The following is a 15,706-nucleotide window of genomic DNA, read 5'->3' as shown; positions in this document are numbered from 1 at the left end:
CCAGGGCAGGTTTAGATGGAGCTGAGGAACAATTCCTTCCCCAGAGGGTGCTCAGGCATTGGACCAGGCTGCCCAGGGCAGGGCTGCAGTCACCGTCCCTGCAAGTGTTCACTTGGAGGGAGGAGACGAGGCCTCAGTGCCATGGGTTAGTGGTGGCCTTGGAGTGCTGGGGAATGGTTGGACTGGGTGAGCTTAAAGGGCTTTTCCAGCCTGTTTCATTCTATGGTGCTATGATCTATGCATATTTACAGCATATCACATTATAAAACTAAAGTAGAAACACGGTGATTTGAAATCTTGATCTTACTCAGATGAGCTTCGAAGCTCATTTGGCAGAAAAAGCTTTTCATTCTGCAGAAGCTGATTGGGAAAAGAACAGATTTCAGCATAAGCAGTGGTTCCCCTTCTATTGTAGTTAGTACTTCCCAATCCTGATTTCCTAAAAGGCATTCTGCATCCTGAAGGTGAGCTATAAAGCAGTAATTTTTGCTATAAAGAGTAATGCTCCATCCCTGGCAGTGTTCAAGGCTGGGTTGGACAGAGCCTTGGGTGACATGGTCTAGTGTGAGGTGTCCCTACCCATGGCAGGGGATTGGAAGTGGATGATGTTAAGGTCCTTTCCAGCCCAAACCATTCTTTGGTTCTATGCTTCTAATTTAGTTGTGCAATTGATTCACATATAACTACAGACAAAAATTGTCCAGAAAGCTGTGAGAGTGCTAGATACTAGAGTGCAATTTAGTGCAGGAGAGTCTGGCATTGCCAACACGATGCGTTAAGAGCAGCTTGGTGCAGAGGGTTTGCGAGGGAGCTGGCACAGTTAAAGTGTCCTGCGAAGACTGGAGGTAATCGGTCCATCCATAAACACTGCTGCTGTGGCCCTTTCGCAAAGCAAATCCCCTCTTTATGTATTTCCAAGTGAATGGAAGAGAGCACAGCATTTCGTCTCTCCAGCAGTGTCTGGTCCTGTCACTGTAGGAGAGCGTAAGGCAAATAGGAATCGTTTCCTAACTGAGAATTGTTCCAAATCATCCCCTTAGACCATTTCAAGGAGTTCAGCACTTTTAAAACCACCTAATTGCAGCTTATTTTATGGACTAGACTGAAAGCACTCTACATAATGAGTCAAAACTTTCTCTTAGCAGTCAGCAGGGAGAGAAGAATGTCTCCTGAAGGCAGTTAATGCTGTAGGTGCTCTGCGAGATGCTTGTCTCTCTCCACGGACTGTAGCAGATATCAAGTCCTAATCAGATAGCACAGGAATGAACTGATGTGTGGAACAAACATGAGATGCTTACAGATTTCCTGCAAGGGCTGACAGAAACATCCCCCTTTGCACATTAAATGTTGGGCAGGCACCCTGCGAAACAGACTTGCACAGAGATTGCAGTCTTCTTCTGTTCAGCCTCTGAAGTCAGGAACGTGGGGTCAAGTCTGAACACCCACTGTACTTAACTGAGCCTCTGAGTACTTCCCACCTACATCCAACAGTAAGTAAAGGAAGTGCTCTAAAAGACAGAACTTGTTCCAAGGAGGTTGGTGTTTGGAAAACAGTCGTTGCTGTAGAGATGCACCTATGCTTATAATCACTGGGGAAGCTGAAAATCTTAAGCAGCATCATCTATGATTCTATGATATAATGAGAGAGACTTTTCAAAGCATGTTTCCAGTAGTCTTCAAGCCAAACACAGACAATGCTCAAGCCAAGCCGTCAGGGAACTGAAAGCTGGACACAACTGCCAGGTCACGAGTTACTTCATTCCCAAACTACGCTTTCTTTATCTGTGCCCTGCAGTGCTGGGAATGGGAAGTGCCATTTAGGCATACTTGCTTGGTTGCACACAGATGCGTAATGATTTTGATAGTTCCTTTTTACATAATATAAAAGTAAGCAGGAATGATAAATATACTCCAAGAAACGTGGGTTTGCTGGCATTCCTCTGTAAAGACATGGTATTTTTTTATCAGCAGACACTTAGTGTGCTTCATTCTGGCTTCCCTGCAGAGTGATCATACCTATACTTTCCTAGGAAGCTGTTTGCCTTTCTGTGCCCACACAGTAATTACACTGTTCTTCTAATTCCTTTGCAGGATTTTGATGATTTATCAGAAGCAGATAGAAGCAGTGAAGATCAGCGTCATCATAGCAAGCCTGACCTTACGGAGGAGGAACTTAAGTCCAGGTTATTTCAGCTTGCTGCTAAAATGAGTGACAAGGAAACATCTTCTGGTGAAGAGCAGGAGTCAGAACCTAGAACAGACCCTGAAAACCAGAAGGAGAATTCATCCTCAGAGGAAAACGGTGGCAGAAGCATTCAGGAAGAGCTACAGAAGGTAAGTGGTCACTGGAGAGCAGTGGGAACAGTATTGTGAAAGCTGGAATCCAGAATGAGAAACTTGTGGTCAGAAAATCAAGCTTAAAAGTAACCCAAGGTTCTTTAGGCTGTATCTGAGCCTGCAACTCTTGTGCATGTGAACCTTCAGTTAAGGTGTGTGTTTCTCTCTGTCAGCCTACAGCATCAATTCAAAGCACTGAACTTAGCTTGTGTAATAAACCTATTAAGTGACTGATATTAACAGAACTATGTGAGTTTATACCGACTGAGAATCAGCTTATATGGTTTTGTTTAACACCACATCCAGTTCTTCTTTTATCTTCCTTGCTAACTAGCTGGTTTAAGTGTTTTTTACAGTCCTTTTATTTGCTTCTGTCTTTAGAGTATCATGTAGTTCATTCTGATGTCACAGATTCTTCTTTGCCTCTCCATTTGAATAGTTCATGCTTCTTTAATGCTTTCCAACCCTATTACTCTGTCAGCTAATAGACCTCTGTGAGTAGTAACATACTCTAATGAAACTCAGCATCAGTTCTGATAATGTATGAGATCCTCTGTGCTATTTCACCCTTACAGTGAGATACTTGATTTCAGTGTGACTCCACAGGACTTGCCATTTGCTCTCTTCCCTTCCTACCTCTGAATTTAAATTCAGATGATGTGTGCTTGAATCTGGTGCTGTAGAAGCCCAGCACTGCCCCTTGCACTCAGGTCATCCCTTAGACCCACTTAGGCTCATTCTTGTCTGCTGTGTGTCTTGATTCACCTCCTGGGGTCTTGTCTGCATAGCAGCTCATCTTTGGCAGGGAGTGTAGACAGCTTTCTAAAGGAAATCTGCTCTTCATCATTTGGAAGGTGTTTTGTTCAAACTGTATTAAAGGCTAATACACCAGGAGGTGGAAGCAGGATCAAGTGACCCAGGTGGACAGTAGAGGTGCTGTCCAAGTGTCAGGAAAGCCAGTGGTCACCTGGAGTTGAATCTGGGGAGAGACATGAAGGGAAATAAGAAAGGCTTCTACAGGTATATCAGCCCCAAAAGGCAGATAAGGGAAAGAGGGGCTCACCACTGCAATGACCTGATGACACAAAACATGGAAAAGGCTGTTACACGACATTGTTTTCACCTCAGCTTACAGGCAGGATTTGCCCTCAAGAATCCTAAGCCCCTGAGACCTATAGGAAAGTTTGGAGCAGTGAAGAAGCCCTCCCTCTTTTCTGTGTCTGCTATGGTGGACGCTTGTGGCCCCTGCACGTGTTGGGCCTGGAGCAAGCAGTCCAGCTCCCTCTCAGCTCCATACTGAAGTGAGTCCAGTTAAGGCTACAGAGATGATTAAAAGATTGGGGTATCTGAGTAGAAGCTCCCAGAAATGGAATTGTCTAGCCTAGAGAAGAGAAGGCTCAGGGAGAATCTCTTCAATGTGTATAAATACCTGATGGGGGGATGAGGGAGGGGGTTTGAGGTCGGAGATAAGGAAGTGAGAATCAGACTCTTCTCACCCTTGGCCAGTGCCAAGACAAGAAACAGTGGGCAGAAACTGAAATACATCAAATTCCATCTAAACATCAAAAGCTCTTCTACTGTGAGGGTGGACAAAAGCTGGAATAGGTTTCCCAGAGAGATTGGAGAGTCTGCATCCTTGGAGGTAAGCAGAATTTCACTGGACACAGCCCTGGGCAACCTGATTTTGTTGACCCTGCTTTGAACAGAAGGGTTGGACTAAGCAATTTCCAGAGGTTTCTTTCCAAACTTAGGTATTCTGTGACTTTCTGATTCTGAGTTATTTAGCCATGGACTACACAGCAGTGTAAGTACATTTGTCATCATGTATGCAAATACCTCCAGGACGTCCACACAACCTTCCTATGGAAAGGAAAGAAAAGCTTTATAGCCAGTGCTTGTCAGCAGCATTCAGTTCAGCTTGTCTTTGGTTTACAAACCAGCAATATCAAATTATTCAACAGGATACATAGGCTAGGTAGGGTATAACATGATGCTATTAATGTCCAGAATTAAAGGCTGGAAATAGGGTATTTACCTATATGGTGAACTGAGCACAGAAAATGGAAAATGTATGGTTTGGGGTGTACTTATTCATCTGCATGCATCTACAAAGTAAAATCAGTTGGTTTTCCTCCTCTAATTTTATTATTGCTTTTAGATTTGTATGTCAGTTATTTCAAATAAAGCAAAGACTAATATTTTCTTTCCCTCAGTAAACTTCCCTGAAGTTTAAAAGGAATAAGAGGCATACCATGTTCAGCATGTTTGGCGTTCTTAATGCTTGATTGGTTTCCTGGTCGCAGTATATATTCCTTCTGTCTATAATAAAGAAACCAAACTATCCCAATACTATTCATGGTCATGACTTCAATGGAATTGATAGTAGAACTTGCTCCAGCTCTAGAGAAATAAGGAGGCTGCTTTCATTCTTCTTCTTGACAGCTGTCCTTAAAAGTGCTATAAAATCTTTTGCTGCGTGCCTTCTCTTTGGAAAGGTGGCTGACCAGCATCTTGCAATGAAATACTGAAGATGGCAGTGTGTAATACCGGTTGTGGCTATGGTAACCTAAAACATGAAGCCATAGCTGAGCTCATCAAACATGCAGTCACTTAAGATGAGTCAATGGCAGGTCTCAATGGAGACAAGCATAGAAAACGTATTTTCAGGGAACCAGTCATTTTAGATGCCTTAAAAGCCACATGTCCCAGTATGCTCTCTCCTTAAGAAATGTGATTTCTGCATATGTGGGGAATTAGAGATCTTTCAGACTGGCATTTAACATTCTTGGCCAGAGATGCAGGCTTCTGACCTGGCTTTCAAATTAGGTATACAGAAGCACTAATTCTGGGGCATTAAAACAAGAGCTTGAATGCCTCCAATCTGCTTTGAGCTCCTAAACACAAATTAAATACTGTATTTTAGCCATCTTGCTTAGATTTTAGCCTTGCTGCTTGTCTTTATTAGCCTTCAGTCTTCTATTCTCACTAGGTTCTTCTGGAACAGATTAGGAACCTAATTTCTAGCTATAGTATACCTGACCATAGAATATGATTTCAAAATCCATGGATTGCTTATTGAGTCACTGGAAATGAAATACCTGGTGTTCCTGAAAACCTGTCTTTCATATGCCTGCCCCTTCACAAATCTGGACTTCTGTTTTTAGTGGAAGCTGGCAATCTCACAGGCTGAACTGATCCTCTGAAGCAGGTATTTAGTGTATTAAGATCTGAAGCAATGGCAAGAATTAGCATGTCTTGAGTGGGGAGTTAGCTGAAGTTGGGCATTTGCAGGCTCTCAGTTCTCACTTCAAACTGAGCTTTTGAGTTGTATGTCTGCCTTTAAGATACGAGCTTGGAAATGCTCACCTATGAATTCATTGTTTTAATTCATGTGGGATCCTCAAGGACTGAGGTGGGTGTTCATTAACATCAGTTAATTTAATTCCTTAGACTTAAATCCACTTAGACCTTCCGCACAACATTTCATTTCAATAGTTCTAACTTTGTGATTGCCTAAAATGTCCTTGTGGAGAGTCACAGCTCTAAAGCAAGCATACCTAAAGCAGACATGTTTTTATAGGTGACGTGTTGTACTTCCTAAGCTACAGAAGTAGTTCATGCTCTTCAGGGTTACGCAGCCCTGTGAAAAGCCTGCTTGTCTCTTGATCAGTGAAAGGCCATGGAGTCCTCTATGCCCTATGCTCAGCCTTCAGCCCCTCTAGACTTCAGGGGTGAACTGCCCCAAAATCACATTGTCCGCCTGTTGTGTTAGTGAAACAGCTTGTGTTGTGGGTTGTTTTTTGCTTCACCCCTCCAAATCCCAACAAATACCTAAAGGAAAAAGCAAAATGTACATTCCCTTGAAAGTACCTTAATGGCGCTGATCCTGAGAGTGGCAAGCATGATAAATGGGATAAATGTATTTAGTTCCCCTTCTCCTCTATTCTCTTTCTCCTTTAATGCTTTCATGAGGATAGGCTGGGTCTATATCTCATGGCATACCCCAGGATTACATTCTAGAAGGCAATTTCAGCAGTACCTAATGCAGACTGCCTTTTGAACGTGACCACTAAAACCAGCATATCCCTTGCTATTTTTCACATTGTCCTACACTGCACAGACCCTGAAATAGTTGTTAAAAACTTGCCTGTGTTTCTCTTTTTGTCTCCTTCTACTCTGTACTCCTCCTTGCTTAAGGTATGCCAAAGTTAACCTTGAAGTAATAACGCTGAGTTTCTCTCCTCTTTGTATTGATGCAGTGTGCTGCATTTACTGCTACTCAGACACTCTCACAACCAAGGCTTAGTAACTTTGGTTAAATCCTGCTGGTTTCTGTTAATGTTATTATATGACTAGGCACACAATAGCTCTTTTCTGAATGACAGCCTCTTAAGTTTGCTAAGTAGCACAGTTGGATCCTGTTCCCCAAGTGAAACCTCCCAAGTTCCTTGACGAATGAGTAACAGCAAAACTATTCTTTCCATTAAATATTTATGCCTTCATTCTCTGGAAACATTCATCTAAGGTGATTCAAAGTTCCTAAAGGAGTCAGAACCCCGTGGCTCACCCAGTCAAGAAACAGTATAGCAATGCTATACTGCATTGCTACTGCTATGTTAAGAAAGATGAACAGTGTAATACAAAGACATCTTCCCGGCTTAACAACTCAGAACGTGTTTGTGTGGCTGTTGTCCCGTATTTTTGTATGCAGGATGCTCAGAAGAGTTCTTGTCTTTTGGCTTTTATTGTGATGTTAATTATCTGGACACTCTTCCAAAGCCCAAGATGGAAAACTGAATGTGGCACCATGGTAAAAAAGGATCTTTAAAATGTATGAAGTACACATAATCCGTGCACAGGATTGGGGTGACAGCAGAAAAAAGAAGATTTGGGTTAAGGAAGTTGAAACGATGGCTTTTTCTTCTTAAAAAAAGGGGTGTGAGACTTTAATCTTCACATTGGCCTAATGGACCCAAAGTTTTAAGTTCTCAATTCCACAAAGCGGTCAAGTATATATTCAGTTTCAAACAGGGTTAAGTCGTTTGCTGGACAAAAACCCCATTCAAGGGATTTCTCCCCTGTATTTCCTATTATTTATCAGCCTTTAGTATATAGAAAATTTAGTTGATCTGAAGTTCATCTTGACAAAATACGAGTCTTTGGTTTTGAGCAAAATAGTTACTTCAAGACCATAAACATCCATTTTTTGTAAGTTTCCACGTATGGTCAGTGTTGTTTCTGTTCCTCCCATCCTGACACTTTCTGCCTCAATACAGTTGTGTTAGTATGGCTATGAGCAGTCAGTTCACCTGAGATGCCCTGGGGGATTCCACAGGGCCATAAGTTGCTATTCCAGAGGAAAAGTGCATCTCCCAGGTCCATGCCATATCTGACAGTGCTGTTTGAACACCCTCAGATTTCAAGATGTTTCAAATTGCATCTTCTCTGCCTGTGTGTAAGCGACTGAATCAAAGCCTGGAACCCTTCTTCAGTTGTCTGATCACCAAAGATTTACTGACTTAGGAAGAGAATGTAAATGCCACTTTCCATATACAGGACATCAGTGAAGATCAGTGTTAAGCTGCTGTAACAAGGTGGGGGAAATAGACTGTGACGAGAAAGCTACGGTGTTCTTGCCTTCTAAGCAGCCCAGAGACCTGGCAGTAACAGAAGAGCTTTTTCAGATCTAGCTGAAAGAGATTCAAGTAAATGCTGCTCCTCAGCTGGATGATTCTTCTGTCACAGCACAGCCAACAGGGTGGCTATGGTTTGTGTCATTACTTCAAAGCAAAGCCAGGCAGTTTAGTTTAGTCAAGGTAAATTAGGGGGTTTAAGGTAAGTCTCGTGACTTGACACTGGAGAGTGGTAGTATGAACCTGGAGAAGAGAAGGCTCAAGGGAAACCTTATTGCAGCCTTTCGGTTCTTAAAAGGGGCCTATCAGAAAGATGGGGAGAGACTTTTTAGCAGAGTCTGTTGTGACAGGATGAGGGGTGATGGTTTTAAGCTAAAAAAGGGGGCATTCAGGCTGCATGTGAGGAAGAAATTCTGTACAGGCTGCCCAAAGAGGCGGTGGATGAACCATCCCTGGAGACATCCCAGGCCAGGCTGGAGGTGGTTCTGGGCAACCTGATCTGGTTGAAGATGTCCCTGCTCATTGCAGGGGTTGGACTGGATGAGCTTTGAAGGTCCCTTCCAACCCAAACCATTCTGTGGTTCTATGAAGGGGTGTACTGGTTTGTTTTGGAACGGTGATGTCCAGGAGAGGGAAAGCAGCAAACAGTAGGACGTGATTCAACACGAGGCATCTTACTGTGAGCATCTGTCTGTGGCATCAGTGAAGTACAAACCCTTTTGTAACTAGAAACACGTACAGGGTCCAAACTCCAATCAAAACCTGAAGATAGCTGGCTTTTCTTCTTAATGCTGCTGCACAAGTCTTTTTCTATTGCTAGTGCCACTTTTGTGATGGTGGAAATCAGTATTTCCCATCTGCTTCCTGTTATTAAAGATGGTGTTCAAGGCCAGGTTGGACAGAGCCTTGGGTGATGTGGTTTAGTGGGAGGTGTCCCTGCCCATCTCAGGGGGGTTGGAACTGGATGATCTTAAGGTCCTTTCCAGCCCTAACTATTCTATGATTCTATGGCATGTCATTTGCAATATCTGTCTTAAGGAGATAATGTTATTCTCAAATCCCACAGACAAAAATAAATCAGGCATTGCTTTGTTTTAAACATTTTAGGAGCAAATGTAAAACCTAAGGTTGATGGTATATTTGCTAGTTTCTTTATCCTTGTTATTCATCCCAAAGTTCTCTGTAAGTCTGAACCTATGTAAATGTTAACCTCTGTAGCTGTTAATATAACTTTTCTGCCTTTCTATTTAACTGCTTTCCCACTATCTAGGAAATACAAAAGGCTTTTGATCTACATTTAAAGCTGCAGTTTTTATCCACTGTATTGCAGCAGGTGAGAATGCTTTGTTTTGTCTGTGTCTTCTTGCATCTCTTACTAAGTAAGCGATGCTATAAAGTGATATTGAGGGTTTCCACATTTCCCAAGCAAAAGTCTCAAACTCAAAACGTTTTCCTGGAAATACCAGGCCTGAAAATTCATACATTTTGGCCACAATCAATAGTCATTTCAGAAAATCATTTTGTAATCACAGTTAGCCCTGTGTTACAGTGGGAGGGATGAGTATGAAGTAGGTATGTGAAGCCGACTGGCTCTCTTATTTGGCTTTGAGATGGGAATTTGGTTTTATTAAGAAGAACAGAAGCAAAGATGAGGTGCATGATCTCCCTATTCTTATGTACTCCCCTATTTTAAGAAATTTGGGATAAAACAATTAAACTTTTATTTCAGCAATTTCTGACCATCCAAGCTCCCAATTTATAAGCAAAACCCTTAATTCATTGTAGTGATTGCACGTAGTGAGTAGGCACTTTCTCACTTTGCTGCTAGAGTCTATTGCTTAGCATTTGTCTAGGTGGGAAGAGGTTCCATATTCGGTGCTACTTGAGTTTCAGCTTATGAGAATCAGCTATTAAAACAGGTTTTCATTTATTCCCTGAGCAAATATATGCTTCTCTTATATTTTTACATACATGCTGTTTTAATAAGTCATGTGTCGTGGTAAGAAAAAGAATTCTGTAGCATTTTCTCAGTCATAAAATCACTTTTTTCTTGCAAAAGTTATGCTTAATTCAGCTCCTCCTCTCAACATCTCTTTTGTCCTCACCCTCAGAGTCTGATTTTGCACCAAGAGTTTTAATCACCTTTCAATCATCTTGGTTTTCTCTATCATCATCAAGGATGATTGTAAAGAACAAGTATTTTCCATCTGTGCAGTGTCATCAATCTGTGCCCATTGCAGATACAAAACCCTGCATGCACTTTAAGATTTAAATGTTTCCAGCTTGGACCCTAGCATTTCACCTCTTGGAAGTAACTTCCTTTCTCATGATTGTAGGCAACTTGTCTCTAGAAATGAAGCATTGCAAATTGTTAGGAATAGCATCTGGAACTACATTAGGACAGTGGATTGGATTTGTTTGTAAAAGTCTTATATTCAAAATTACCTAGCACAGGCAAAAAGAGAGGCTGTATTTCTTTGTGTTACACTTTGCAGAATGTCCGTAGAATAATGCTCACTCTGTAAGATAAATTAGCTTTATATTTGTAAATGAGTGCCCATAAATGTAGATATTAAGGTCAAGGCAGGAAGTCTTAAACCTGCACAGAAGAGTAATTCTTTAACACCATAGTTTATCATAAAATCCCAGACTGGTTTGGGCTGGAAGGGACCCTAAAGCCCATCCAGCTCCAGCTCCATGCCATGGGCAGGGACACCTTCCACTAGAGCAGGTTGCTCCAAGTCTTGTCCAACCTGGCCTTGAACACTGCCAGGGATGGAGCAGCCACAGCTTCTCTGGGCAACCTGTTCCCACATCTCTGGTCTGCTCCCACATCTCTGGCCTATCCAGGTCCCTCTGGATCCCATCCCTTCCCTCCAGTGCCTCAACCGAACCACACAGCTCAGTGTCATTGGCAAACTTGCTGAGGGCACATCAGTCCCACTGTCCATGTTGCTGGCAAAGATGTTGAACAAGATCAGTCTCAACACAGACCCATGAAGGACACCACTCACCACGAGTCTACACTTGCACATTGAGCTGTTGACCTCAACCCTTTGAGTGCAACCATCCAGCCAGTTCCTTATCCAGTAAGTGGTCCATCCATCAAATTGATGTCTCTCTAGTTTAGAGACAAGGATGTCATGCAGGACAGTATCAAATGCCATCATAGGATACTTGCCTTCCATCAAATAGCAAGGCAAATTTTAGCTTGCTTTCCCAGTCTTTGAGCTCGTAAGTGCTTAGGGCTCACTTTTAGGTCCAAGATCTTTTGAAGATCAAGGTTGATAACTGCGCTTGATAGCTGGGCATTGATGGCTCTGTTTCTCCCATGCTGTGACTTCCTGAGTGTCCCAGATCTTGCCTGTGAAGATGGGCTTTTTGCTGGGCTTTTCAGGGCATTCCCAAAGCTGTACAATGCACTCCCATGGGGTGGGGAGACGAGGGAGGCGGGGTTGGGCCTTGGTACTATTTTCATCAAGGTTGGATTCAGTCAGGTTACTCTGAAAAGATGAATCAAAGGGGCAAAGCAGGACACATTTTCTCCCCAGTCCCCCTCAACTCCCTGCAGAAGAAGGTCGCTATGAGGGGTATCGACTGCGACACAGGCACATGATAGAAGTGCTCACAATAGAGCTAAAGATGATTGCACAAGTCATCAAGTGTGTGGGCAATACTGCCAGCACTGCTTGTGATGGAAGGGTTTTCTTGCTCTACTTCTTGATCTGACTGTTGATGTCAACTGTTCTCTATTGAATTGCAAGTCACTGCCTCCCGTGCCGGTTAAATAGAGCCTAGCAATGGAGTAACATTATAGTAGTAAAAAAGAGCATACTAATGGCTGAATACAGTGTGGAGAAAAAACAGTGCACGTGAAGGAGAACTACTGTAAGAACACTAAAAATAAAAGCAATAATGTTCATGCAAAGGAAACTTAATGTGGAAATGTCACGGACTGATGAGATGCAGACTCATGAGGGACCCTTCATCAGGGACTGTAGCGACAGGACAAGGGGTGATGGGTTCAAACTGAAACAGGGGAAGTTCAGGTTAGATCTAAGGCAGAAGTTCTTCCCTGTGAGGGTGCTGAGGCGCTGGCACAGGGTGCCCAGAGAAGCTGTGGCTGCCCCATCCCTGGCAGTGTTCAAGGCCAGGTTGGACACAGGGGCTTGGAGCAACCTGCTCTGGTGTGAGGTGTCCCTGCCCATGGTAGGGCATTGGAACTGGACAATCTTAAGGTCCCTTCCAACCCAAACCACTCTGGGATTCCATGATTCTATACAAGGACTTAATGCTCACCTGCTCACAGCACTTTGGGCAGTTACGTTGCTTCAGTTTTGCCATCCTGCTTTCCTTCTGTTACTCATCCTTTGTGCTAGGATGCAAATACCATTCTATAAAGCACCTTCCAGTGCAGCATCCTTAAGTAAAGCAACTAAGGAAATATTGTCAGCATCAGCAGGGAAAGGAAAGAGGGACAGCAGACGGGAAGGAAAATGACTGGCAAGTCAGCAAGAGCTAGCTTAGACCACTGAAATGTAATCTTCAGCAAAACAGGAATTCTTTCCATCTGTCCAACCCCACGTAGAAATGACAGTGAAGGCGTTTTCCAAGATGCTATTTGTGATGTTCAGTGCACCCGTATATATATATGTGCTTGCATGCACACACTTGCTTAGTATTTCATTAAAACTCACCCACAAAGAACTCAGGGAAAAGGAGCATCTCCTTCTGACTGTGTCTTTAACATACTGGGGAGTGTGGCCATTAATTATCATTAGAAGTATAAATCCATGTTTTCCTCGTTTCACTAAACTCCTAGGCTCAAATTCAGTAAAAAATGCCATTCTCATAACCAGTAGAAACAGCTGCATTGATTTGGGAGGGCTGGTGTTAATCCAGCAGTAAGGTAGCACAGTTACAATCCGAATGCATCCCAGTGTTTCAGGAGTAGTTGTGCTCAGCCTTTCTGTGCTTGATATTTGTCACAGAGATTGCTTTCTGCATCCATCACTTCCATGTTAGTCCCTTGACTTGCCTGACAAGACAGATGGGAGTTGACTTCATCATGGCATGATAGCTGCCTCTTTGAATCACTTATTAATGTTAACAGTGACCTTTCCTGCAGGATAAATTAGACAGCCAGGAGGTCTTTATAACAGTTTGAGATGTCCACCTGCCGTGATGATCTTGGTGTGCATGTGTCTGTGAATTTTAGGGGATTGTTATAAATCCTCATAAATCCTGTAAGTGCAGGGAGAGGACTGGGAAGCACTGCAATTCCAGGACACTTTTTCTGGTTTTCTTGTTTCCCCCCTCCCCTTTTTTTCCCCCCCTTTATTCATGTTAAATAATTCTATCTAGAGTCTCCTGCTAGGTCTGCAAACTGACTGGTGTGGAACCCAAGCTGGTTCAACAGCTTTTGACAGTTGCTCAACAAGAGGTAAAAGCATATTCAAACCCATTGACTGAGTATCCAGTTTTTCCAGTTTGAGAACCCTTTGAACTCCCCATATGTTGATCTTTTCTCTCCCTCGGGCAGACATTAATCTCTTCTTGCTTCTCCATAAAGTACAGCCCAGGGCAAAGCTGAGTTCTACGCATCCTTTAGGAGAAAACTTCAATAAAGTTCTATATTTAATACACTGATATATTGCTTGTGCTCTTCAGCTATGGGAGATCTGCTCTTCAGGTAGATATACTCCAAGGAAAATCACCTTTGCTTGCCACGTATTTACCATGTTTAAACTCTAGTGCTGTATCTGTGTTACCCTATAAAAGTCCATGTTTCACAAGCTGAAAGAGAAGGTTTGATGTTGTGACTCCTGTGTCTAGATACCCACAGGCTAAGATCAAGATACATTCAGTGATGCACACACTTTAAAAGCAGCCTTCCATCTGCCTTGTGTGACATTTAGTGGGAAGCAGACCTTTGGTTTTCAAAGTCAAACAGCATCTGCCACCAAAAACTGACCTCAGAATTCTAGAAAAGCTAAAAATCACATTTCTGCATGAGGGGAGGCTGAGGCTGGACATTAGGAAACATTTCTTGGCTAAGAGGGTGGTCAAACACTGGAACAGGCTTCCCAGGGAGGTCAACAGCGTTTAAGAAGCATTTGGGCAATGTCCTTAACAACATGCTTTAACATTTGGGTAGCCCTGAGTTGGTCAGGCATTTGGATTAACTGGTCATTGTAGGTCCCTTTCAACTGAAAAAGTATCCTACCCTACCCTACCCTACCCTACCCTACCCTACCCTACCCTACCCTACCCTACCCTATCCTACTCTATCCTATCCTACTCTATCCTATCCTATCCTATCCTATCCTATCCTATCCTATCCTATCCTATCCTATCCTATCCTATCCTATTATTTCTCATTGAACTTTTCTTCCCTATCCATTACCTATGGAGAAGATAGAGTATTTGACTCAAACTCTTGATTTCATAAAGCTTCGTATCGCAGAACACTTTATGATGAAAGCAACAACAACAACAAAACATCTTTTGTAGTGATTGGGCTGCAATAAATGTCAATGTGGATTCTCATATTTGGTGCAAGAGCCCTTTTTTCCTAAGGTAACATAATCTTTTTTGGAAATCCATCATTAACTACAAAGGATAATACAAAGTTTAAGGAACACTGAAGTGAGGCTGCAGTTCTTGAAACGTACATCAGTGAAGATGATGAAGAGAATGTAGTGTCTGGCCTTTATCCTTTTTTGTTTTGCTCATAGAATAGAGTATGAATTAGGTACTTGTAAAAGCAAATAATAAAACAAAGTAACATTGATTTCCTCTTCTGTCCTATAAAATTATTGATCTGGTTTTAACCTAATTGGCACTTGTGAAAATAGATGGAAAAAGCAGCAGGCTATTTCTGGGGTTCAAGTATTTGTTCTCAGTAAGAGAGTCGTAGACCTGCTTGTTTGGGGCTGTGTTGGCTGTCCTAAGAAGCTAAAGGTCTGAGTGCTGTAGCGTACTGTATTTGCTTTGTTCTCCTTCTCTTTAATCTCATGTTTCTAATTTTCCTTATAAATTGGAGAACTAACAGCGCTAAAGGTGCTTTAATGTATCCATACCCAGCAATTGAGCATACGCTGCTGAAAAAAAAGAGGGTTTCAGTAAGTCTTACCTAACATCAAAATGAACAGCTGGTTAAAGGAAAGAGATAATGAAGTTGTTCTTCCAGTTACAGCCACCAGAGTTTGTGTGAAGCAAAGGAACGTTACTTCTCCTATATCCTGCCTACGAGGTCAACTGACGTATAGATTGATGCAGCATTTCTGTCACAGACGTTTTGAATCAGTTATACTTTTGCCTGTGCTATAGCATTTACTGTATAGAACCCCAAATCAGTCTGTTCCCTCGATTTTAATCCTCAGACATTCTCTCTGTGGGAAAATTTACAGATGGATGAGCCCCTGATCCACAGGCTTATGTATTTGCAGGTTTGAGGAATTAATTCAATTTAGGTCTAAACTTCCCTCACTTTCTGTTAGGCAAAGCAACACTAAAGGCATCACACATAAATTCAGTGGCAGTATTTGTATTGGCTTCAACGAGCTTTTTAGCTCAGCCTCCAAGCTGTATAGTCTGGATGTTGAGCTTGGTGCTTGAAGATACATCAGGTACATCTTATTGCTATCAAGAGGAGTTGTCCTGAAGCCTAAAACTCTGTGAGACTCACCAGAATCAGGGTAGCTGATCACAAGTTACACATCAGGGCCTTATGG

At 42.5% G+C, this 15,706-nt stretch overlaps 1 protein-coding gene across 5 annotated transcripts in view; it reads left to right on the top strand.

The window, feature by feature from the left end:
* The window catches only part of MYRIP (myosin VIIA and Rab interacting protein), a 333,617-nt gene that overhangs the window by 173,768 nt on the left and 144,143 nt on the right, over positions 1–15,706 (top strand). For 3 of the 5 annotated variants that reach the window (XM_057431590.1, XM_057431593.1, XM_057431588.1), the window contains exons 11-12: positions 2,092–2,334; positions 9,241–9,303. In XM_057431590.1, coding sequence (XP_057287573.1) covers positions 2,092–2,334; positions 9,241–9,303 — 306 coding nt within the window. The remainder of the gene's footprint in view (positions 1–2,091; positions 2,335–9,240; positions 9,304–15,706) is intronic. The other 2 variants (XM_057431592.1, XM_057431591.1) reach the window with 1 other exon arrangement.

Source organism: Pezoporus wallicus, unplaced genomic scaffold (assembly GCF_028554395.1).
Source record: "Pezoporus wallicus isolate ANWC-B61680 ecotype Strahan unplaced genomic scaffold, APGP_CSIRO_Pwel_v1 scaffold_11491, whole genome shotgun sequence".
Taxonomy (NCBI): Eukaryota; Metazoa; Chordata; class Aves; order Psittaciformes; family Psittacidae; genus Pezoporus; species Pezoporus wallicus.
The sequence above is the reverse complement of the archived record's forward strand: the minus strand, read 5'-3'. Positions and strand labels throughout refer to the sequence as shown.